Source organism: Arvicola amphibius, chromosome 1, assembly GCF_903992535.2.
Source record: "Arvicola amphibius chromosome 1, mArvAmp1.2, whole genome shotgun sequence".
Classification (NCBI taxonomy): Eukaryota; Metazoa; Chordata; class Mammalia; order Rodentia; family Cricetidae; genus Arvicola; species Arvicola amphibius.
The window spans coordinates 7,772,702-7,796,533 of NC_052047.1; the positions used below are offsets into that span (position 1 = coordinate 7,772,702).

At 45.2% G+C, this 23,832-nt stretch overlaps 1 protein-coding gene across 3 annotated transcripts; it reads left to right on the plus strand.

Annotated features, from left to right (window-relative positions):
- Positions 1–272: 272 nt before the first annotated feature.
- Positions 273–22,238, plus strand: Plac8 (placenta associated 8). Of its 3 annotated transcripts, XM_038349778.1 has the most exons (7): positions 273–343; positions 687–786; positions 10,438–10,539; positions 11,564–11,701; positions 13,832–13,956; positions 17,529–17,646; positions 22,003–22,238. In XM_038349778.1, the coding sequence occupies exons 4-6, from the start codon at positions 11,593–11,595 to the stop codon at positions 17,631–17,633; spliced, it is 339 nt and encodes a 112-aa protein (XP_038205706.1). In that variant the 5' UTR covers positions 273–343; positions 687–786; positions 10,438–10,539; positions 11,564–11,592; the 3' UTR covers positions 17,634–17,646; positions 22,003–22,238. The 3 variants fall into 3 exon arrangements, with proteins under 3 accessions (XP_038205706.1, XP_038205697.1, XP_038205689.1); XM_038349769.1 differs by lacking the exon at positions 10,438–10,539 and having other exon boundaries at positions 281–343; XM_038349761.1 differs by lacking the exons at positions 273–343; positions 10,438–10,539 and having other exon boundaries at positions 481–786.
- Positions 22,239–23,832: the final 1,594 nt, after the last annotated feature.

The following is a 23,832-nucleotide window of genomic DNA, read 5'->3' on the forward strand; positions in this document are numbered from 1 at the left end:
GGGAGTTACACACCACAGAGAGGAAGGTGGGGAATAGTAACAACAACAACAACAACACATTCTAAAATAAAAAAATAACATATAGTAAGTGTTTAACCTGTTATGGGAAACAAAGCCGCAGAGGGCTAAGTGTGTGGGTGATCAGGAGAGCCCTCACCTAGCATGCGGTGGCTGTGGGTTCAGCGCCCAGCACTTCAGGGAGGAAGAGGGGGGAGGGAAGAAGACGGAAGAAAAAGACAAAGAAATGTCAGATCAGAAGCCCGGCATGGTGGAGCACATCTTTAATCCCAGTGCTCAAGAGATGGAGGCAGACAGATCTCTGGGTTCCAGACCATCCTACAGTGTCTGAGTGCCAAGGCAGTCAGGACCACATACAGTAGTCTTAAGAAACAAACAAAGTCAAGGGCAGTGGGATCAGGTCTGTAATTCCAGGTCGCCTAATGCTTCCTTATTTATTCTATTAGAAGAGGAAATTAAGGTATGAAAATCAGTAAAGTTTTGTCAGCAGGTAATACCGGTCAACTGCTGAATGATTCACATCTGTTCCTCCTCCATAAAGGTGTACGTTGTAGTTAGTCCATTGTAAGGACAGGAACAGGCCCTATTTGGTAAGAGATAGCTTTGGGCCACTTTGCCTGGATTACCACAGCCAATCAGGACACAGGACTCTGCTCTTTGGACTACAGGCTGCTCCTGAAAACTGATCACCTCGCCCCCCAGAGCTCACTTCTAGTAAAGATTCTACTCCAGCCCGCAAGACACTTCCTGCTCTCAGCCCTCTAGATCGTGAGTACTCTGGTATTGTGAACATATTTAGAGATGGGGAAGTTTCCTTTACAAGTGATTTCATTGCTTTCTTTTATTCCTACCATAGCTTGAGATTCTGATGAAAGATTAGATTTTTCTTTTCTTACCTACTTGCTTTAAATTTAGTGAATTTAGCAAAACTCAGCAACTTTGCTAAGCATCCTGCTTGGAAACAACGCAACTGGAAACCTCTGGGAGCTCTGTGTCCAGAGGGAATACATTTTATGTGCTTTATTTACTGACTTGAGACTTGATCCTTCCTCTCTTTATTCACCCGAGCTGGTTTAGTTTCTTTGTGAATGAAAGATGTTTATCCGTTTAAACTACCTGGCAGAAGGAGATGGGATGTTTGTAGGTTTAGCTGATGAAGTTTGAGAATCCTTAGGCATTCTCGTGAACACAAAAATCTAACTACTATGGACGTTTAAGTCAGGTACTCGCTGATGTGCAAAACGAGAAAAGCTACCTTTCACGTCTCACATTTGATAACTCATGAGAGGAGAGGTCATTGTGTGACAGGATTGTTTCAGTCAAAACAGAAAAAAAATTGTAATACCAATATACAATAGAAGAAGAAAATCTAAGTCTGTGTTTAGAACCTGGGTTAATCAATATTAGCAAGATTTATTAATATAATCAGTGCTATATAGCATAATTTTATTAAGCCAGTGTACTGTCCTTCTAAAGAGTGGGGTGCTCTGAGGCAGAAATATAGGTGCAAGAATGAATCCAAGACTAATAGATAAATTTAAGATGTTGCATGTGAGCCAAACATCATAAGATTTCCTGGCAGCGACCACTCCTTACAAAGAGACTTCTGAAGGAAGTGTTGGTCACCTACTTTTCAGAGCTTGGCCCCGCAGATTCCCGTTTCAACCTCCTCATCTCCATTTTTTCTGTTCTTTTTTCCCCGGAGCTTTATCACTCTGTCCCTGTTGTGCATTCAGAGCCGTGGACCGCAGAGCAGAGCTCCGAGCGGGGTTGTCCCGATAGACAGGGAATTGCAGGCTTTCACACAGACTTTCACACAGGCAGGTGATCAATACACGCCTTGTAAGTGTTGGGGGGGCGGTGACTATGAGTAATAGAGGGAAGTGGACAAACCAAAAGTCAGAGGGCACCAGGTGCACAAGACACAGCCAGCGGTGAGGATCTCCACCCCAGTCAAGGGTCCGGTGAGCTGATTCTGCACGTGAGCTGATTCTGCACGTGCGCTTCAGACCGGGGGAGGGGGGGCGGCAGGGGCTGTGTCCGCCTGGGGAAAGAAACACCCTCTTTATAATTGTCATCAAAGCAGCCACATGCCCTGTGACACAGGGGCCGCAGCCACAAAGACGCTAATTACAGACTCCCAGATCCTAGCCAGGAATCTGCATGGCCCACTTGCCTTCCGAGTGCTTTGAGACAGGTCTGGCACAAACGAAGATATTCTAAAGAGACACTCGTGTCTCTCAGACTTCCTTCCTATCAGTCAGTTAAAACACCTCCACGACGGACTCCCCCCACCCCCCACCAGGAATCTCATGCCTGGAGAAGGAAAAGGCTTTTAGCCAGAGGGAAGCGTCCCTTGGAAAGGGATTCAGTAGGGCCACCCCCCAGGATGCCGCTGCCGCCCACATGTGCTTCCATGCCCAACAGCCTTCCTTTCAAACTTCAGTCAGGATCCAGAGGACTGATTTGTGGACGGGGGTCAGACTTGTAGGGGTGCTGCTGGATTCTTCTGCCTTTTTGTTGTTGTTGTTTTTGTTTGTTTGTTTTCCACTATTTATTTGACTCCTAGTTGGCTTATTGAGGATGGGTGGACAAACATGGTTTGGAACACAGCCTTCATGTATCATAAACTCTGAAGACTAAAGAACAGGCATAAACATAAGGTCACAGAACACTCAGAAACAGATAGAATTAGGATGATGTAACTAACACAAGGCAGATGCCGGGCAGATAATTTTTTTCTTCACTTCCTGGTGACCTTTCATTTGAGTTGACTAAGGTTAAAGGCTGCCATATCTTGATGGTTGAAACCAACAAGGGAAAAAAGTCGGGTCTCTGGGACAGTCTGCTTTGGATTTACACTTTGTTGTAACTTCCAAGGGATGCAGAATTGTGACAGGCTCACAAGCGTAAGAGCGCCCTGAGCGAATCTATTGGCCGACTTCTCTCGGTGCTTTGTGGCTAGTTCTTCTGTTGGAGGGTTTCAGTGCGCAGCATATTAAGGATCACGGGCAGGGTAAGAGCAATGAGGGTATGCATGGTCAAGGAGCTCTTCTCTGAGCTTCACTCTGGCTCTGCCTCTCGGCTCTTTAACTATGGAGGAGGCGTTTCTTCTAAAAAGACACCTCAGAATAAGACCGGTGTGTGTGGCGGGGGGATATGTGTGGCAAATGGCTATCCCGGATGGCTAGTTCCCTCTAGGGCTGATCTTCTAGACAATACTGGGCAGCTTCCTCCACCACAGCTGTCGGCAACCTTCACGGTCAGGAGGGTATCTTGGTTGCAAAACAGATAGTCCCACCCCACCCACCCCTCACCCTTGCTTGGCTTCAGTTCCGCACCCCACAGTTTCCCACCTCCAAAAGAGGAAGTTAGCTGGGCATGGAGTGCCATGATAGAACATCTGCCTAACACACAGGAAGCCCTCGGTTCAAGAGAGAAAAAGAAAAAGAAATTCATGAAAGAAGCATGCAACATTTTGATTTATTATTTTATTTGTAATTTGATTTTGTCTGTATTAGAAATAAGAAAAATTAGAATACCAAAGAGACTGAAAATAATTTCCATATGTGTAAGGCACATGATATAGGTTTTGTTATGGTTGTTGTTACAATTTTTTCCTCCTGCCTCCACCTTCTGGGTGCTAGGATTACAGGCACCACCACCTTGGCTAGTAACACACATCTTAGACTGATTGAAGACTGTTTAGGCCACTAGTAGAGAAAAGAAAATATATTTACCAATGATCTGGCAATTAGCAGATAGATGCTCATGTACAATGCTTTGCCTTAGGGGCAGGTTGCGTGCACTTTAGAAGCCCTTTGCCGGTGCTCGGGTCTCAAAAAGTCTACCTAACCCAGTGTAAATCCACAAACACCCGCAATGGGCCGAGTGAGGGTTGCCAAGAGGAGGGTAATTACAGAACCCTCCAGATGCCCATTGTTCTATTTGAGTCACAGCGCAGGCTCCTTGGAAAAGAAGTGAGTTCACGGATTATCACTTTCCTCTGGGAGGAAATGCCAGCGATGTGCTGCGCATGGGCTTGAGCCCAGGAGAGCTACCGCTATAGCCGGGCGGTGGTGGCGCACTCGGGAGGCAGAGGCAGGCGGATCTCTGTGAGTTAAAGGCCAGCCTGATCTACAGAGAGAGTTCCAGGAAAGGCTCCAAAGCTACAGAGAAACCCTGTCTCAGAAACAAACACATAAACAAAAACAACCTACAGCTGTAGATGAGGCTTACTACCCTTAAAGATGTTAGCTGCCCGTTTTTATAAAAGACATGAACGCTAATTCTAACTTTTTGTTGTTGCTGTTCCTATGGTTGGGCTCCAGCCGGGCCGCTCACACGCTAAGCAAGTACTCCACCACAGCTCTGTGTCGCCTGGTCCTAACAATCTTTCCAGCACTATCGCAAAAATAATCAATTATAAAGAGAAAAGAGAAAAACCATTATCAGCGGCTCACCTGAGGTGACCACCAGTCTTATCAGCTACTCTTTCATATTCTTTCTGGCATTTGAATATTCAAAGGCAATGCAAAGTAAATTTGAATACACATGCTTTTCTATTTTCTAAAATGCTTTGCTAATCGCTCAGAATATGATTTCTGGTGTCACAGTGTTCGACTTTGGGATGGAGAGAAGCTCTGGGGGCTTCTGTGGAGAGGTCTGGACAGTCAGGGAAACTTGACTTCACCCATTTCTGTGGAGCTTAGGGTCTGCCCACTCATCAGTGGGTGAAACGCGCCCTCTATGAGGGTGCCAAGCACAGCCCCAGTCGATGGGGAAGTCGAGAACATCCTAGCTAGAGCCAGGGAACCCCCCCCCACACACACAGGGACCAGGTGCCTGCTATGTTTTCCAAGTCTTCGTCTGTAAACACGGCTCACGGAACACCTGCCCACGTTACCTGTGGAAAGGGTCAGCAACGAAATTAATTATTGCCATGTCTTTACTTTCTTTTCCTGGAACTGATGAAAAAAATAAATTTGGGCTGGGCGGTGGTGGCGCACGCCTTTAATCCCAGCACTCGGGAGGCAGAGGCAGGCGGATCTCTGTGAGTTCGAGACCAGCCTGGTCTACAAGAGCTAGCTCCAGGACAGGCTCTAAAGCTGCAGAGAAACCCTGTCTCGAAAAAACAAAAAAAAAAAATAATAAAAAAATAAATTTGGGAACAGCTGTTGCATCTTGTAAAGATATTTCAAAAAAAACTGGAAGATGGACACTCCAGTCCAGAAAAGAGGGGGCAGGTCTTGGTGTTCAATTGCTATAGTCCTTGCATGCAGGAGGCCCCGGATTCACACAGAATTGGGTGGGGCAAGAGGTCCAGAGTCCAAGATTATCCTTGGCTACAAACAATTTGAAGGGACCATAAGCTATATGAGACCCTACTTCAAAAGAAAAAAGAAAAAGCTGTATTGCATCCAGGCTACTGAGGCAAGGTTTATGTAGAGATTTCTCGGGCAAGACACCAGGTGTGGCCCATGGCAGTCATAAATTTCAGATGGACTGCTTTTCTGGCCAACCATCTGCTGCTATTCATGGTCATCAGACCTTCTGGGTTCCACAAATACAAACAAAGTTTAGATTAGCCTGTCTTATGATGCAGTGTTAGCCCCTTTCCGGGAATAGCTAGCTTTATGGTCAGTCATGAGGGTACAAGAGGCATTGTTCCAGTTGCTGGGAGACAAACATTTTTCTTCACTGGAGTGGTCACTGGCTAGTTGCCCATGCTCCTGTGAGTAACCCTAATTAAACTCTCTCTCTCTCTCTCTCTCTCTCTCTCTCTCTCTCTCTCTCTCTCTCCTCTCTCTTTCTGTCTCTCACTCTCTCTCTCTCTGTGTCTCTCCTCTCTCTCACACACACACAAGAAAGAGATGGACGCATACAAACATGAACTAAAGAAATCGCAGAAGAAAGAAAGAAAAGAATGGAAGGAAGGAAACAGAAGAAAATGCTTTTAGAGAAGGTACCACAAAGGCAAAAAAAAAAGTCCCAGGACAAGATAATAAAATGTAGCCTCTCACCAGCTTGAACCTGTCAGATGGCTTCAGTCAGAACTGTCATCAACAGAACAGTAGTGAGGAGCCAGTATACATAGTCCCACTGTGTGTCCGCTACAATTAGTGAGTTTGTAAATGAACTGAAAGCAAGAGGAAGACGTTCCCTCAACCTTCCTGTCAGGAAAGCTGCTGCAGGGAGGTCCACAAATGAGCATGTGCCTCAGGAAACAGTTCTTCACCTTCTGCTAGCATCTCTACTTCCTGGTTCCTCTTCCAAACCACTCATTTGCGGCCTGCACTCTAAGAAGGCTTTCCAGTAACTCTTCCTGACAGGCCACACTTTCTTACTGTGTGCCTTCTCCCTTGAGCAAGGAGATCTACTTATTTAACCTTTAGAGTTTCATGGAATTGCTGTTTTTCTTGCTGCTTAGTTGCGTTTGCTTTGGATTTGCATTGTCTCCCTAGATAGCGCTGCCTGGCTTCAAAGTCACAATCCTCCTGCCTCAAACTGGATACATGTGTGTACTACCTACCACTCCAGACTACACTAGACTTCTCTGTTGTGATGAAGCAGGGTCTCCTGTAGTCCAGGTGTCCTCGAACTCACTACACACTACAGAGCTGACGGCTCTGAACTCCTGCCTCTGTCCCCTGAGTCCTGGGATGACTGGAATGTGTACCATGCCTAGTTTTTTTTTAATATTTGTTTATTTATTTGTTATGTATACAATATTCTGTCTGTGTGTATGTCTGTAGGCCAGAAGAGGGCACCAGACCTCATTACAGATGGTTGTGAGCCACCATGTGGTTGCTGGGAATTGAACTCAGGACCTTTGGAAGAGCAGGCAATGCTCTTAACCACTGAGCCATCTCTCCAGCCCCCATGCCTAGTTTTATACAGTGCTGGGGATGGAACCCAGGACTTCTTGCATGCTAAGCAAGAACTCTACCTATTGAACTACATTTCCAGGCATCTTTAACTCTGTCCTTTGGGCATTTGTGGGATGTCGCTGCAAGGCCACTAATGCCTCAGACTAGGTGGGGAAGCATCACGCCCCATCTGGCCCATTCTTCAATGTTCTTCCTCACAGGCCAGATCATCCAGTGGGCATGAGTGATTGGCCGTCTGACGAAGGAGATAGGAAACTGTCTATATGGCCAACTCCAAGACAGAAAGATGGGAAAGATTCGTTTCTTTGACTCTGGGGAAATGAAATTCCAGTTTCTATGGCTTGCTTAGGAGAAGGAATAATAAACCAGGAACCCTAGGAAAAAATGAAAAGTACCTTCATAATATCACAGACTCCACCCATCGGTCTTGCCTACAGCAGTTAGTATGTATCATGGTGTATGCCAAGTGCCGGTCTTATATTTCTGTTCTTCCTTTTACACTCTAACCAGAAGGAAGAAAGTACCATTCTTCCTCTCCATTTAAAATTCTGTTTATTTATCTAAACTATCATTATATAGATATAATACAGATAATACATAGCGAGAGCTGCAGATAATTTATTTTATGAGTTATAATCTAACCATAACATTACTTTTTGCTCAAACTCTTCTAAATCTGGCCCTCAAGTTGCCTCAGAAGTCTCCCCATCCCCCATTCAGCAGTGGTCCTGTTGATTAGATCTACCTTGAGGCCTCTTTTCTTGCTGATGTCACACTCCTCAGGTTCATCTTAGGCCTTCCCTTTCCCTGCCTTAGAGGCTCCCACTAACGAACCCTGCTCTTTTATTAAACAATGACATTTAGTAATCAAGGTTTGGGCAGTAGGTGTATCCTCTCTGTGGATGTAATCAGCACGCTTCTTTATATACCTCTATCATATCTACCTAATATAATCAGGACATTTTCTTTATATACCTCTATCCTATTTATCTATGTGTCTATGTGCTCATAAACCTGCCTCATGGATTGAGTCCTGGCACACGTCCTGATGATTTTTACTTTTTTGGTTTTGTTTTTTAGACAAGATCTTGCTGCACTGCTCAGGTTGGTCTAGAACTAGGTCCTAATGACGTTCCTGCTTCAGCTCTGCAGGTGCTGGGACTATTGGAGGCATGGCTGCCTGGGTTGAAGTTTTGCTCATCTTTGGGCCCTCCACCATGGTGTTCATAAGCCTCATAGGGACCTTACCATTTGCATTTCCCAAGTTAACCCAGTTACAGCCTTATTACTTTTCAGAGTGCCTCCTGAGCAAGGAGCTATTCTCACTGAGGCGCTTGCCCTCCAGCAGACAGCAGACAGCTGCTCCCTCCCCACCCTGATTGCTCTGACCAAGGTTTAGTGCTAAAGATCAATCCTGAGACTCTGCCAATGCCAAACAACTCCCAAGACCCCCAGGTTTTCAATTTTGCCTAACAGATGGCATTTGTTGGGACAATTCAAGCATCTTTTCATATATTTAAACTTTTTTTCCTCTTCATTTCTTTTGTAAGTTATTTGGTCTTTTCATTATTTCCTAACCTTGGGACTTCTGAATCTCTCTTGTTTTTTTTTAAACATTCTCAGTGTCAAATTTTGTGCCCATTCTACTCATACTCATTTTGCTAAATCTTTTTTTAAAAAACACACCTTATTTGCATAATACACTCAGGGATGGGAAGAGAAACGTTTAGAGTTGTTTACTGATCATGAAATGGTCAACGGATGCAGATATTTAAGAGGTCATTGTAAGCCTCTCTCTGTCCCTCTCCCACCCCCCCCTCTGAGTTCTATCCGTTTCTTATAGATAGGAACTCACAATGTAATCCTGGATCTCACAGATAGGGTCTCACAATGTAGCCCTCGCATGAGCCTGCATAGAAGGAATGCTGGGGTTAAAGGTGTGCATCACCATGCCTAGCCTGCCTCTTTTTAAAATTAAACCAAGTCTACCTTCCTCTGTGATAACCAGACACTGTTTGCATGCTGTTTGCTAGGATTCAGGAGGCCAGGAGGCCTGGTTTTTTTATGATTAACTGTACTGGTGTGTGCCAAGATTTAGGCATATTTAAAGCATCCTTTAACCCTCCCGGTCATGTGAAGAAATATGTGAACACACCCATCATTTGAGGCTTGGATTCGTTTGCTGCTTTCTTTTTCCATCCAAGGGAAACACCAAACTAGCAGATGTTGCAGGTGATGGAATCTAGAGAAGCAGATGTTACAGGTGATGGAATCTGGAGAAGCAGATGTTGCAGGTGATGGAATCTGGAGAAGCAGATGTTGCAGGTGATGGAATCTGGAGAAGCAAAGGTGACTGGAGACATAAGAGGACACAAGCTACTAGCCGATGCTAGGAGACAGACCGAAGCCCCCATTTTGATAAGCATTCTTTCTATTTAGGAGGTGATCACTTTATGTAGCCCTGCCATCGTGGAACACACTCTGTAGACAAGGCTAGCCTTGAACTCACAGAGATCCCCCTGCCTCTGTCTCCCAAGTGCTGGGAATAACGGTGTTTGCCACCATGCCCAGCCCTTTTGTGCTTTGAAAAATATGTACCGAATTCCTAAATAGAAATGTCCCAGCACTGTTACTGCTTAACTCAGCAAGACAGTTAAAATCCCTACTGTGACGGGGCTGGAGAGCACTGGCTTGCTTTTCCAGAGGTCCTGAGTTCAACTCCCGGCAACCACACAGTGGCTCACAACCATCTATAATGGGATCTGATGTACCTTCTGGTGTGCAGATTGAGCACTCATACACACGAAATAAATCTTTTTAAAAACCTACTGTGAGTCTAGCAAGACAATTAAAATACCTACTGTGAGCCTAACACTTCTCAAGAAAGTGGGAAAAGAGGAAAGAGGCTGAGAAGTGGCTCAGCAGATAAGTGTGCCTGATGCACAAACATGAGTGTCTGTGCATGATCCCCTGAAGCTGTGTAAAAAGCCAGGTGTGGCTTTACACACCTGTAACCCCACATTATGGTAGGGAGTACAGGAGGGAATGCTGAGGCTTGTGAGTCAGGCCCAGTGGCTGGCCTGCCTCCAGGGAATGAGGCAGAGGGGGTGGAGCAGGACACCTGGCCCCATCCTCTGGCCTCCACAGGGCACGTACATCTGTATACACACTGTATGTACAACACATACACACACACACACACACACACACACTTTTCTAACTAAAAAACAGGTTTCCTTTTTTCTTTTCTTTCTTTTTTTTTTTCCCTTGCTATATTGAGACAGGATTTCTCTGTAGCTTTGGTGCCTGTCCTGGAACTAGCTCTTGTAGACCAGGCTGGCCTCGAATTCACAAAGATGGTTTCCTGTTTTCTAAGAGACCTTCACAGGCCAGTGACAATCCTGTGTACAGCCAGATGTATGTGAGAGCAGGGCTCCCAGACAGAGAGACTAAAAGAGGATTTGAATTTCACAGTTTACTTACCCCCCCCACCACACACACATTCCCTATTTTCTTATCAACTCAATAGAAATAACCATTTCCAGTGTCAGAGCTGAGCAGATGGATAAGCAAGGTCTAATACCAGACCTGATCGGTTGGAACCTCAATGAACGGCAGTATCGCCAACAAGGTGTGTGTGGAAACCATCAGAAGCAATGTCCTTTCTGAATCTGTTTGTGTTGTGGCCACTCTCCGCTGGATTTTTACGATTTTTTAAAAAACATTAAACTTGTCGGAAAACTATGCTTGGTGCTCTCAATGTGTGCGTGAGGTGGGCAGGCCGGTGGCTGCTTCGGTTTACAGATAAGTAAATGGAAAATGAGCTGACTGGTTAAGCGGCTCATCCGAGCTCTTGTGGCTTTAGAGATGAGGGCTTTAGCAAAGATCCTGCCCTTCCAAGTCTCAGGTACATCCCGGCACCCAGCACTCTCTTATAATGAAGAGAAATTAGGAGTCACCTAACAAAATAAATTTTTTAGGCTTTGCTGAGCTGGGAATGTAATACACACCTAGAATTCCAGCATTTGGAAGGCTCGAAGCTAGCTAGCCTGGACTACATGATGAGAGCCTGACTCGGGTAAACAAAGAAGCATCGCCGCCCACAAAACACCATAGAAAACTGGTGGGATGATTATTATGGCTCGCTGGTCCCTTCCTGGTGTCAGGGGCTGAGCAGCCCTGACAAAGGGACCGGTTCTGGGAAATTTGAAGTGATGGAGCAGCTTGGATGCAGGAGAAGAGGCAGAGCAAGGGGTAGGAGGGGGAGGATGCACTAAGCTCAGGCTGTTGGCTTAAGAAAAGGTGGTTTTCCGTGGTTCCCTGACCCTATCTCTGTCGCAGGCCAGTCGTTTGTTTCCCAGCTCCTGGACAGTAGGTACCTGTTTAAAAATAGCTCCAGATCAGCCCTCTTTCGTTTCTTTTGCCCATGAGAAGCATCTGCTCGCCTTCAGTTCAGTGAACTCTGGTCTCCTGGGGCCTCTGTGCCCTCAGAGGTGGAGACTGCAATGCTCTTAGAGACCAACAAGTTGATTTCTCCAACCACGTCCCTCCCTAGCCGGTGGAGCACAGCGGTTAGTTTCAGCCCAGGAGCAGAACACAGCGCCGTCTTCCCCACGGCAGCTCCAGGCAGCTAATGCCAGCATTTTCTTTTTCAGACCAGAGCATCTGAGACCTCGCACTGAAGATGGCTCAGCCACAAACAGTAATTGTGACTCAACCAGGATTTGTTCGTGCTCCCCAGAATTCCAACTGGCAGACCAGCCTGTGCGATTGCTTCAGTGACTGCGGAGTCTGTAAGTGCAGGGAAGGTGCCCCCTCCAACCGATTTGGGGTCCGTTCCTCCCTTACTGTGTTGAAAACTACTAACTTATTTAGACACCTGGGCAACCTGGAATGGTACAGTCAGCATCAAAGACAGACTACCGATTATAGCTGACTCTTCTCCTGTCCACCAAAAATAATGATGTTACCCCTAAAATAAATCCTAGAGTTAAGGTAACATTGGAAGCTTTAAATGATTCTCAAACTGAACAGGCGTGGCCTAATATTATAAACAGATTACACATAAATGAAACATTTTTTACTTGAACCTGACTTTTTTTGGTTTTGGTTTTTTTCATTTGTTTTGTTTTTTGAGACAGGGTTTCTCTGTGTAGCCGTGGCTGTCCTGGAACTCATATGTAGACCAGGCTGGCCTTAAACTCACAGAAATGCCTCTGCCTCCTGAGTGCTTGGATTAAGAAGAAAAAAAGCAATAGTCATGAAATCTCTTCTTGGCTACACAACACTAAGATGCCGTTTTATTAAAGTTACATCACAGGACACGTCTCAGCCAGTTTCCGCACAGCCTCAGAGAATTATTTTAATCTGTACAGTTAAGTTTTCCTGCATGCAGTAAGTTCTCTCTCTCTCTCTCTCTCTCTCTCTCTCTCTCTCTCTCTCTCTCTCTCTCTCTCTCTCTGTGAACTTGGAAGGAAGTCAGGTGGGGTGGCAAAGTGAACCAGAGACTTTGTCCTTAGCAAATCAGGAACAAAAGGTTTGCTTTGAGGCCTGTTCCTCAGAATGGTAGGGAAATAAATATACCAGCTTTAACTTGCAATGGAACGGACCTTGGAACAGAATGAAGCTAATAATTACACAGTGAGCACAGACAGAAGGAATTACATGCGTGGCCCTTCACCAGCTCTCCTTGACTTCCTAGGTAACACAGCTGATTGACTAACATGTCTCATGACATTGTTTTGATATCTGAAAATCATAGTTATAATAAAAACTTACGAGAGTCAAATTCCCTAAACATTAAATTTTAATCCTCCAACCCCAAGTTATTGCTCAGTTATTTGAGTTTTAATGCAGGGCTGTCAAGATGACTCAGTAGAAGCGCCTGTGGCCAGACTTCATCCCCAGGACCCACGTGGTGGAAGGAGAGGACACACTCCTGGGAATTATCCTCTGACCTTTACGCTCGCATGCCGCCACACACAAACATACTAAATGTAATTTTTAAAGGGGATGGGGCAGCCTTCATTGCTTTGTGGCAGATTTTTTTTTTCTTCTGGTTTTTCAAGACAGGGTTTCTCTATGGAGCCCTGGTTGTCCTGGAACTCACGCTGTAAATCAGGCTGGACTTGAACTCAGAAATCCGCTTACCTCTGATCCTACCTTTCAAGTACTGGAATTAAAAGTGTGCACCACCACCACCCAGTTTATGAAGATTTTCTTAATGCAGAGCTGGCCAAATCATTCTCCCTGTACAAAATACTTGGTGCTTCTTCCTAGCCTTGACGGTGCACGTAAACACCACCTAATTTGTCATCATGACTCCTGTACATGTGCGCGTGCGCGCACGCACACACACACACACACACACACACACACAAACACACACACACACATACACTGCCTTAAGCCTGTGTCACCCCCTAACTTCATCCCCATCCTATCCCAGGACACTGGCCACAGTGAATGAATATGACAAATTGTCTCCAGGAGGCGTTATTCCCTTCAGTTCTTTTTAACAGTTTCTAACCCTGCGTCACTATTCAGCTCAGGCGGCACTTCCTGCTCAGGGCCTCATAGGATGCGCTCTGAAGTGAGCCTGGCTCTCCCCTGCACATCCTTTCCTATTAGGTCCCTATTGGATCTCAGCTGGGAGCATCGTCAGTACCTAGGGTTTGACCTGGAACACGGGTGGGTTTCAGTAGTTAGCACATGAGCGGCACTCCTGCAGAAACAGCTAGGTCTTCCCCCCCCCCCCAGCAGTCGCTCTGGAAATGATGGGGGTGCGCACGTAACAAAGCTCCACCCAAACAACGAAGATGGACTTGGGCAGCAGAGAGGGGAAGGTCCCCATGATGTGATCGCTCTTGGCGTAGCTGATGTGGGCAAACCAGAGTAACCTGTATCCGTTTTCATATTTCCAGGCCTCTGCGGGACATTTTGCTTCACATACCTTGGGTGTCAAGTGGCAGCCGACATGAATGAATGCTGTTTGTGTGGGACAACTGTGGCAATGAGGACGCTCTACCGAACCCGATATGGCATTCCCGTGAGTCTCTCACCTTTTATTATTTAGGCTGCAACCGAATTTACCATCGCTGTTGTAGGAGTGGCTGCCGTTTGATGGTATCAGGGCCCTGAATTTGTTTGGCCGAAGTTTTGTAGCGTGTACAACCTTAAATTCAGTTGACTTAGCAGTAGCCCCTCTCTTTGTGTGCCCTCTGAACATCCTAGAACGCAAGCAATTCGTATTTGCAAGGTGTAGACTACAATAGAGGATTATCTAGAGCCTAGTGAGCTTCAGGGGCCTGAACTCGCCACTGACCTTGTAACGCCTGTGTGTGTTGTCGGGGAGGGTCCGCCATGTCTTAGCAATGAAGACTTCAAAGTTTGTAAGAGCCAGAGTCTTTGACCCAGAGGTGTGCCCAGTATCGAGAGAGACGATGTCCAGTCCAAACTGTGTGTGGACACACTTTCCCTTACTCCTGCGTCACTCTATGAAATGGGGTAGTGTTTTAATTAGAGTTAAACAAAGAAGCGGTCCATAGGATGAGTAGATGTGCATGCATATGTGTGTGTACACATATCTCTATATATCATATAGGAATGTACACACATGTATATTTGCCTCCCTCTGTGTATATATAGAGAGAAAGTGGCAGAGACAGAGGTAAAGAAAAAAATCACATACTGGTGGCACACCCCCTTAATTCCAGCACGCAGGATGCAGGAGGATCTCTGTATTTATTTATTGATTGATTGATTGTTTTTTGAGACAGGGTTTCTCTGTGTAACCGTCCTAGCCTCACTAAGTAGACCAGGCTGGCTGCGAACTCACAGAGATCCACCTTTCCAAGTGCTGGGATTTAAAGTGTGTGCCACTACCACCCGGCTGAGAAATCCTGTCTAAAAAAAAGAAAAGAAAGGAAAAAGAAAGTCAGAGCAAGAGAGAGAGACAGACAGACATTTGTTTTAAAGCCATGCAGTGAAGGAAGCCAGTAAGTCCAAAACTGGAAGTGCAGGCTGTCAAGCTAGGTATTCGTGGATGAGCTGAAGATGAAGTCAACAGGCAGTTTATGAGTGGATTCTTCCTATTCAAAAGCAGTCCATCTCCTACTCTTTCTTCTTCTCCTCCTCCTCCAAGGTCTTCAACTAGCTGAGCACGGTAGCACACACACACACACACACACACACACACACACACACATGGTAGCATGCACAACTGAGCATGTAGCACACACACCTGAGCATGGTAGCACACACACCTGTAATCTTAGGACTTGGGAGGCTGAAGTAGAAAGACTGGGAGTTTGGCACAAGCCTAAGCAATGCACTGTGACCCTGTTGGAAGGAAGGGAAGAAGGAGGAACCGGCAAAAGGATACAGCCGAAAAGAGCTCAGTCAGTAGAGTGCGTGCCCCGCGAGCCTGAGTTCAGTCCCAGCACTAGGAAGTGGAGACAGATGGACCCTGTGGCTCCCTGGCCATGCTGGCCCCAGCCTGATCAGTTAGCCTCAGGTCCTATTACAAACAGGTCTGCAGCTGACTGGAAGAGAGGCCATCTGCATTATATGAAGTGATCTGCTCTATTCCAAGTCTGAAGATTTAAATGTTAATTTTGTCTCAAATATATCTTCAAAAAACATCTAGAATAATGTTGAGCCAAATGTCTATGCTAGACTAGGTAACACACAAACTTAACCATCACAGGGAACAAACACATGTGTAACATTTTCTAGGAACATTTTCTAGTTTATTTCATTAAAATTATTTTTTTAATTGAGAAATTTAGTTAGTCTTCTTTTATTACAAAGCAATGTTAAAATATCTAACAAATTTAAATAGAAATACATGGAGTAAAAAGTGAAAATTAATAACTGCTTGGAAGTTAGTAATAGCTTGTATGCATCCTCTGTAGGCATGTTTCTGTCCGGAAACTCACACATATACATTTGTGTAAATGCAGGTTTGTGAACTGATAGTCTTGGAGGAATATTAGGCAGTATCTCTCAGAGTGTTTGTACCCTGTGAGCTCACAATCTACTGTCTGGGACACTACCCACTGTTTTCAACCCTGCCTCTCCTGGAACCCTGAGACCCACGTGAGGGGCCTTGGCTTTGATCATCCTGGAGAAATGTGCTGCCTTCTCCCCTCCTCCCCTGCACTGCCTGTTCCCTCCTCCTCCCCTGCACTGCCTGCTCCCCTCCTACCTTCACTGCCTGCTCCCCTCCTCCCCTGCACTGCCTCTTTCCTCCTCTTCCCCTGCACTGCCTGCTCCCCTCCTCCTCTGCACTGCCTGCTCCCCTCCTCCCCTGCACTGCTTCTTCCCTCCTCCTCCCCTGCACTGCCTCTTCCTTCCTCCTCCCCTGCCCCTGGCTGCTGAGCTTGGGGTTTATCTAGTGTAGAGTCCCCACTCCTTCCCCCATGGCTGCTGCTTCAGGTTGCCTGTTTTGTTTGACTTTGTTTGACTTTCTCCTCCACCGTCTGTACTTAAATTGCTCAGGATTTCTGGTCTTTCTAAAGGCCACCAGCCCCTGTTTTCTAGCGTGGCTTTCCTTTTTAATGGATTTAAACTCTGAAGCTCACATCTCTAAATGATCTCATTTTATAGACTGTCAAGAAAAAAAAAACCCTTCCCTAATTTTCTTCACCTACTTGGCCCTCTACAGAAACACTTTTTTTTTTTTTTTTTTTTTTTTTGCTTTTCCTTTGATTATTTGCTTCTCAATGTGGGCTTTACCTATGGACTTCACAGAGGCCTGGGCTTTAGTCCTCTGTCCCTTCTGGGTTCCCACCCCACTCTCTCCTACATGGTTCTCTGTACCTTTGGCTAATTCCATGTCCAGGTTTTATATGATGACCCCAACACTTCTTCGTTCAACATCACTGTCAATGTCTTATAGTGAATGTGGTTACATTTCCTGCCAAACTTTTACTTTTTTATTATGTAGTACTTGGGAGTGCTTTGACCCCAAATTGTCTGCCACTTCCCTAATTCTCTTCCCCAAATGTCCAGGGCATCACATGTCCGTGTTTTCACCCTGCTGTAACAGTACTGAGCCAGGAGCTTCCTGGCTGTGAGAGCTGACTTCCTGAGTCTCCTTATTGCACTCTTGGACTTGGTAGTTGGATTAAATCTTATATTCTCAGAATGATAAAGTACTGGAACAGGAGGGCAAGTGTCGCATGGAAAAGTCAGCTAACGTTTTCCTAGAAGTAGCCCTCGAGACCAAATCCGGGGCCAGTGAGATGGGTCCGTGGATAAAGGCACTTCCAATCACACTGGAAGACCAGGACCCACATGGTGGGTAGAGAGAAGTGAGGGTTTCCCTCTGACCTCTGTGAGCACACATGTGTGCACACACATGTACACGCACACACATGCATATATACATGCACACACATGTACATACACATGCACACACATACGCACACGCACGCACACATATACATATGCACACACGTACATGCATGCACACACATACAAACGCATATTCACACACACAAAATAAACATAAAAAGAAATGAAGTAAACTGAATCCAAAGAGTCAGGACTTTCGGTTCTCTAAATATATCCCCAGCAGGCCGGCCGCACACTCATGTATCTTCATGTCTTTCACAGGGATCCATTTGTGATGACTACTTGGTCACTCTTTTCTGTCCTGTTTGCTCTGTGTGCCAAATCAAGAGAGACATTAACCGGAGGAGAGCCATGAATGCTTTCTGAGAGCTGGACGGTGGTGAGTCAGTGTGGGACCTGAGAAACAGAACTCGGGGCTGGGCAAATTATTCATTGTTGGGAATAACAACTCAAAACAGCAGTTCTGTAAGTCTCCCATTGTGTGTGTGTGTGTGTGTGTGTGTGTGTGTGTGTGTGTGTGTGTGTGTAGTGAGAGAGAGAGAGAGAGACAGAGACAGAGACAGACAGAGAGAGAGCATGTGTGAAAGCTGGACACAGCACAGAGGGCAGAAACAGAGAATCCCTGGGACTCACTGGCTAGCAAGCCTAGGTGAAAGAGCAACTTTCAGGTTAGTAAGACCCTGTCTAAAAAACAAAAGTGGAGAAGTGATGGAGGAAAGATACTTCAATGTCAGTCTGACCTCTTGCATAGGTGAACATACCTGCATGTGTACACACACACACACACACACACACACACACACAGAGCGAGGGGTGGAAGTAGGTGTTTTTAAAAACTGAAAAGACAAACAAATTTAAAAAAGCAAAATTATATATTTCATACTAAGATAATGTGGTGAAGCCAGGAGGTGGTGGTGCATGCCTTTAATCCCAGTACTCGGGAGGCAGAGGCAGCAGATCTCTGTTAGTTCAAGGCCAGCCTGGTCTGTAAGAGCTAGTTTCAGGACAGGCTCCAAAGCTACAGAGAAACCCTGTCTCAAAAACAAACAAGCAAGCAAACAAAACAGACAATGTGGTGAAACAGGTAAACAGTTGTAAGGTGAGAATTTAAAAATTTATACAATTTTAAATGTATAAATACAATTTTAAATGTATAAATACAATTTATACAATGTTGAAAAAATGACAGTCTGCAACATTATGTTATCTGTGGTATAAAAATTCATTTGCTGAGAAGAGGAGGTTTAACAGATAAGGTCCTCAGCTGTGCCAGAGTATAGTGATGAGCAGTGGGCCGCTTCCCACCGCCCGGCTCTTGGCCGCCTGGCTAGATTATGCCCCAAAATAACAACACACAAACTGTATTCATTTAAACACTACCTGGCCCATTAGTTTCAGCCTCTTACTCACATCTTGACTAACCCATATCTAATAATCTGTGTAACACCACGAGTGATGTCTTACTGGGAAAGATTCAGCACGTCTGACCTGGTGGCTGGCTTCATGGCATCTGTCTCAGAGAGCAGAGGCATGGCGATTTATTAACTTCCCTTCCCAGCATTCTGTTCTGTCTACTCCGCCCACCTAAGGGCTGGCCAATCAAATGAGCCAGGCAGTTTCTTTATTAACCAATGAAATCAACTCAAACAGAAGACCCACATCATTTCCCCTTTTTCTGTTTAAACAAAAAAGAAGGCTTTCACTTTAACATACTAAATTACATATAACAAAACAGTTATCAAGCAAGAATTACAGTTACAATATTTATATCTACTTTATCTTGTATCATAAATAAGGAAAACTATATCTATTTATTCTTCAACTCCATCAAAGACTCCAGAAGGATATAATATTACCTAGGTGAACAAGAAGTAAGCTACTTCCAAAACTCGAGAAATCACAGAGACATCTTGCTACCTGGACAGTCACCCAAAGTTCTTTTGTACTGTTGGGGCATCCATCTTCGGTCTACAGGCCCATAGTGTCCAGCAGACTTTTCCATGAAGCAGGAAATTTCAAAGGCAGTTCAGTCACTATCTGCTGTGTTCTGCAGAATGTCTCACAGACTCTTTCATGAGTCAGGAACCCCAAAGAATCATCTCACCTTTAGACAAGTTCAGCAGTCCCTCTCTCTGTGGGTTCTTTGTGTTCAGTTTATGCAACAGTTCAGACAAGAGCAGTTTCTTGCCCAAACAGCTATCAAACTCCATAAGGAGCCTCTTCGATGCTCATCATCTTCTTGAAGTAGCTGAAGCTGGAGTTAAAGGCACCTGTGAGTCACCTGATGTGGGTACTACTGGGGACAACTCTGCCCTCTGGAAGAGCAGCAAGTGCTTTCAACCCTGAAGCCATCTCTCAAGTCCCTGCCCTCCACCTGATTTTTTTTAAGTTTTATCTATTTTATGTTTGAGAATGTTTTGTCTGTGTGTGTCTGTGTGTGTGTGTGTGTGTGTGTATCACCCACAGAGGTTAGAAGAGAAAGGTAGATGGTCTGGAACACTAGTTACAGGTGGCTATAAGCACCACACGGTGTTGGGAACCCAATCCAGGTTCTCTGCAAGAACAAATACTATTAACTGCTGAGCTCTCTCTTCAGCATCCCCCAAACAATTCTTGAAAAATGCACAAAAAACTATCCATTTGCTTAGCAAATAATGTGTTGAATATCTAGTAATGCATGAAAAACCAGCTATGGGCAGGAGCTGGTAGCACACACCTTTAATCCCAAGCGTAAGGGAAGCAGAGGGCTGTGAGTTCCAGGAGAAGAAACCCCGTCTCACTAGTTCCCCATCCTTACAGCCCCTGAGTAGAGCGTGGTGTTAAATGAATGCCTTTAGACAGAGCGCTGCAGGAAGGGGCACCGTGAGAAGAGTAAAGGACGTTTCTTGAAAGAAGTGGGCTTGGGGTCTAGAGACATCAGTAGCTCACCAGAAGTAGTAGAGCTGACTGTAACAGGCTGGTGACGGAGATGTGGGTGGAGACAGGTGACACAGGGCAGTTACTTGTTCAACAACAGCGCCTCAGCTGTTCCTTCCTCTAAGTCCCAGGAGAAAGTGGGATGGTTCCCAGAACCCCTCAGGGACCAAGGCTCCCTGAAGAGCCACAGAATCCTCTCAGTAAAGGGAACAAACATCCCAAGGCAATCCTGAGCACCGGGCTAAGCTAAAAACCTCTGACCTCAGTTGATGCCCTCTTGGGCTTCCCCTGGGCAGAGCCAAGTGGGATGGACTGGGAGGGAAGGACTGCTCTATGTCACAGGCCAGCCTCGGGAAGTATAGTATGGTAGACATGGGACTACTACGGATAAAATATAATGCAGCTTCTAATCAAGAACTTCAATCAAACATCAAACTATGAAGGCAAAACTTTTTTTTAGGGAAAAAAATCACCCACCTTTATGGGACTAGGGTCAATTTGACTAGAGCATATTGTGTATGCAGGAAAACAATGAAACATCAGATTCCTTTTTTAAAAGTGAATTTGTGCTCCAGTGTGCTGTGGGCGGGTAGTGGGCTAATGACTGGCATTGCCGTGGGCAGGTAGTGGGCTAATGACTGGCAAGCATGGAGGGAAGGATCAGAGATTTTAAGTGAGCAGAGTTGCTTTTGAGAAAAACAATAATAGTATATAATACAGTGGACAGGATGAAGGCCAGAAGTAAGAAGTTAAATAAACACATTGTCCATGTAAAAACCAGTTTTCGTCCTAAAGGGAATAAGAGATAGTTTATTTTGGAGCCATTGTGAGTAACCACTGCTCAGGAACACAGATTCGTTACTTCAGATACCACGTTCCAACATGGAAGCAGTTTTATGGTGCTTTTATGGTTTTACAGGACAAAGAGAGTCATAAATCAAGGCAACTTTAAGCTACATTGGTAGGTTCACCAGACAGGGGAATACGAGGAGATGATGGAGCTATTTTAAGTGCTCAAGATGCTATCGGATGATGTTCTTAGCTCTTGGATTTGTCGAATGGTGTTCTGCTAAGCTAGTAGCTTCTTAGAAGTTTTGTTTGTTTGTATGTTTTCATATCACAAGGCGTTAGTTCAGATACAGAACGGGGCAAGGACGAGCTGTTCCAAAAGCTAACACTAGCCCAAGATAAAGTAATTAGCCTCCGAACCTACAAAATTCCAATCTCTGAGGCCAGCCTGGGCTGCACAAGACTCAGTCTCCAAACAAAACAAATCCACAGGGTTAGAGAGAAAGGTCCCAGGTTCGATTCCCAGCACCCACATGATGGCTCACACTGTCTGTAACTCCAGTTCCAGGGAATGTGGTCTTCTGGTCTCACACACACATACACGTGCACAGACAGGAATGCAGGCAAAAATACACATAAAATAGTTGAAAAAATGAAAAAACAGACAAAATGACTCTGATACACTATTATGCACTATTAGTGAGAGGAACCTATGGATTCTAACAACCCCGTACACTTCAGTGCTTGGACAGGATCCTGGAACAGAAAAGCCAGCTTGGTAAAGCTGTGAGGAATCTGATCAAGTACACGCTGGTTAATCATGTGCCAGTGTTGGCTCTCAGCTACGATAAACCTCCCATGGTAACACCTGGTGGTAGCCCACAGGGAAAGGGGGCACAGGATGTGGGAACATGGTCCTGTCTGTGTGGGTCTAACTTCTCAGTGGGTCTAAGATGCTTCTGCAAATTCATGTTGGTTAAAACCAAAAACATCGACTGAGAAATTCAGAAATTCTGTGCTTTCCTCACAGGGGGGAGCTCTCGCTGAAGCAGCTGACCTCAGAACACACCTCTTCAGCCCAAGTCTTTCCAAATCTTTCGCAACTGAGATACGATGGGGATAATTACAAGACGGTGGTGTTTTAGGAATTTGACTTTTTGATTTATTTGAAATGGATGTTGCTCTTTGACTTGTCTTCCCCTCCTTCCATGCAGCTTATAATTTTTTACACTTTAAACATAAACCAAATAAAAGATTTTACTAAGAGGATTGTTCTGCTTTGTGTGTGGTGCTGGGAGTTCAAGTTATGGCCTCGTAGGTACTAAGTAATTTCTAGTCCCCACACACCTTCTGCCCCAGCTACATTCTTTATGCCTCTCTGCCTTCGCTCGAATGCTTTCGTCACCAGCTGATTTTAAGGGTTCAGTTTATCACCCCACTCCTGCCCGGTTGCTCAGTCTCTGGGCTTTGATTGGCACAGTTCAGCACCTCCATGAAGCTTGAGGTGGGGTGTGGAAGCCACAGGCTACAGCTAACGAACTACCCTGAGACACTTTTCCTTTCCTGGAACTAACTGATCAGCGTGTTTACTGACCAAGTGAGACTTCATTGCGGTGAACATTCCAGGATTTCCTTTTGGCCGCCAGCTCACAAAAAAATGATATGGACACCTATTCCTAATTATAGAAGCTTAGCCTATAGCTTGGGCTTGTCCCTCTAGCTCTCATAACTTAAATTAACCCACTTATATTCATCTACATTTTGCCTCCTGGCTTTTTACCTCTCTTCCATCTTGCTCCTCCTGTTTTCCTCTCCATGGCCTCTGGTGTCTCTCAAGCACCTAGGTCTCCTCTTCCTCTCTCTCTGCCTAACCTCTTCATGCCTAGCTATTGGCCATTCGGCTCTCTATTAAACCAATCAAAAGGCACTTTGGCAAAGACACATCTTTACATTGTATAAAAAGATTATTCCACAACACCCAGGTCTGACTTCCAGCTGAATGCTTGAGAGGTTTGTGGTATTTTATCTTGTTTTTTGTCTTTTTAATTATGAGGTAGTAATGCAAAAGGAATTCAAGGTAATATAAAGAATTTGCCAATAGATTTGCTTAGGAGACATTAAATCACACAAAGTAGACTTTAGTAAGGGACAGAGCTGCCCTAAAATGCCTCAGAGACACTGGTATGTTAGCCAGGCCTGTCAGAGACAAAGAAGATTTATGATGCAAGGGCACAAATATTTGTTCATCAGTATTTATCAGCCATTAGGCCCATCCCCAATGAACCTGTCTCTAACTGGCAGCTTAGGGGTGCAACAGACGGTCACAACCACCACTGTGTCCTGATCAGTCATTAATTCCCCTGTGCTCTTATCAGGAGAACAGAATCCTGCCAGGTTGGAAAGGGACACCACTGGTAACTTAAGAAAGCAGAAACTCTTGCGACATTTATGCTATGCAAATTTCCCACCTGCCCAAGTGACCAGATTGCATTCTCCTGTCCCCATTTAAATTGCTCAAAGCATAACCCAGGGAAAGGACAGGAAAGAGAGGTAAGGACAGCAGCGTGTAAGCGCACAGGCCTAGGGTGTAGAACAGTAAAGTCTTCCGCTGAGGCCAGGTCTTACTTGGTGTCAGCTGCAGTCAGCTGTGTGCATTCATAAAGGGCTTTCTCCTTGCCGTGCCGAGAGCATGGCTCACTGGGAAAGCATATAACCTCTGTAACACAGTGATAAAATCGGCATTGTCAAAGTCGATGACTCAGTTTAGGTTAAATATTAATGGATAAATGTGTAAGACAATTTTAAAGAACATTTTTAGCCTACTTAATTTTGCCCTGAATCTTACTTGCGAATCTCCACA

Excerpts from the sequence above, each read along its gene's own strand:
- Plac8 (XM_038349778.1), top strand. The coding sequence starts at position 11,593 with ATGGCTCAGCCACAAACAGTAATTGTGACTCAACCAGGATTTGTTCGT. Across the intron at positions 11,702-13,831 it reads CTTCAGTGACTGCGGAGTCT|GCCTCTGCGGGACATTTTGC; the intron begins GTAAGTGCAGGG and ends TCATATTTCCAG. Across the intron at positions 13,957-17,528 it reads GAACCCGATATGGCATTCCC|GGATCCATTTGTGATGACTA; the intron begins GTGAGTCTCTCA and ends TGTCTTTCACAG.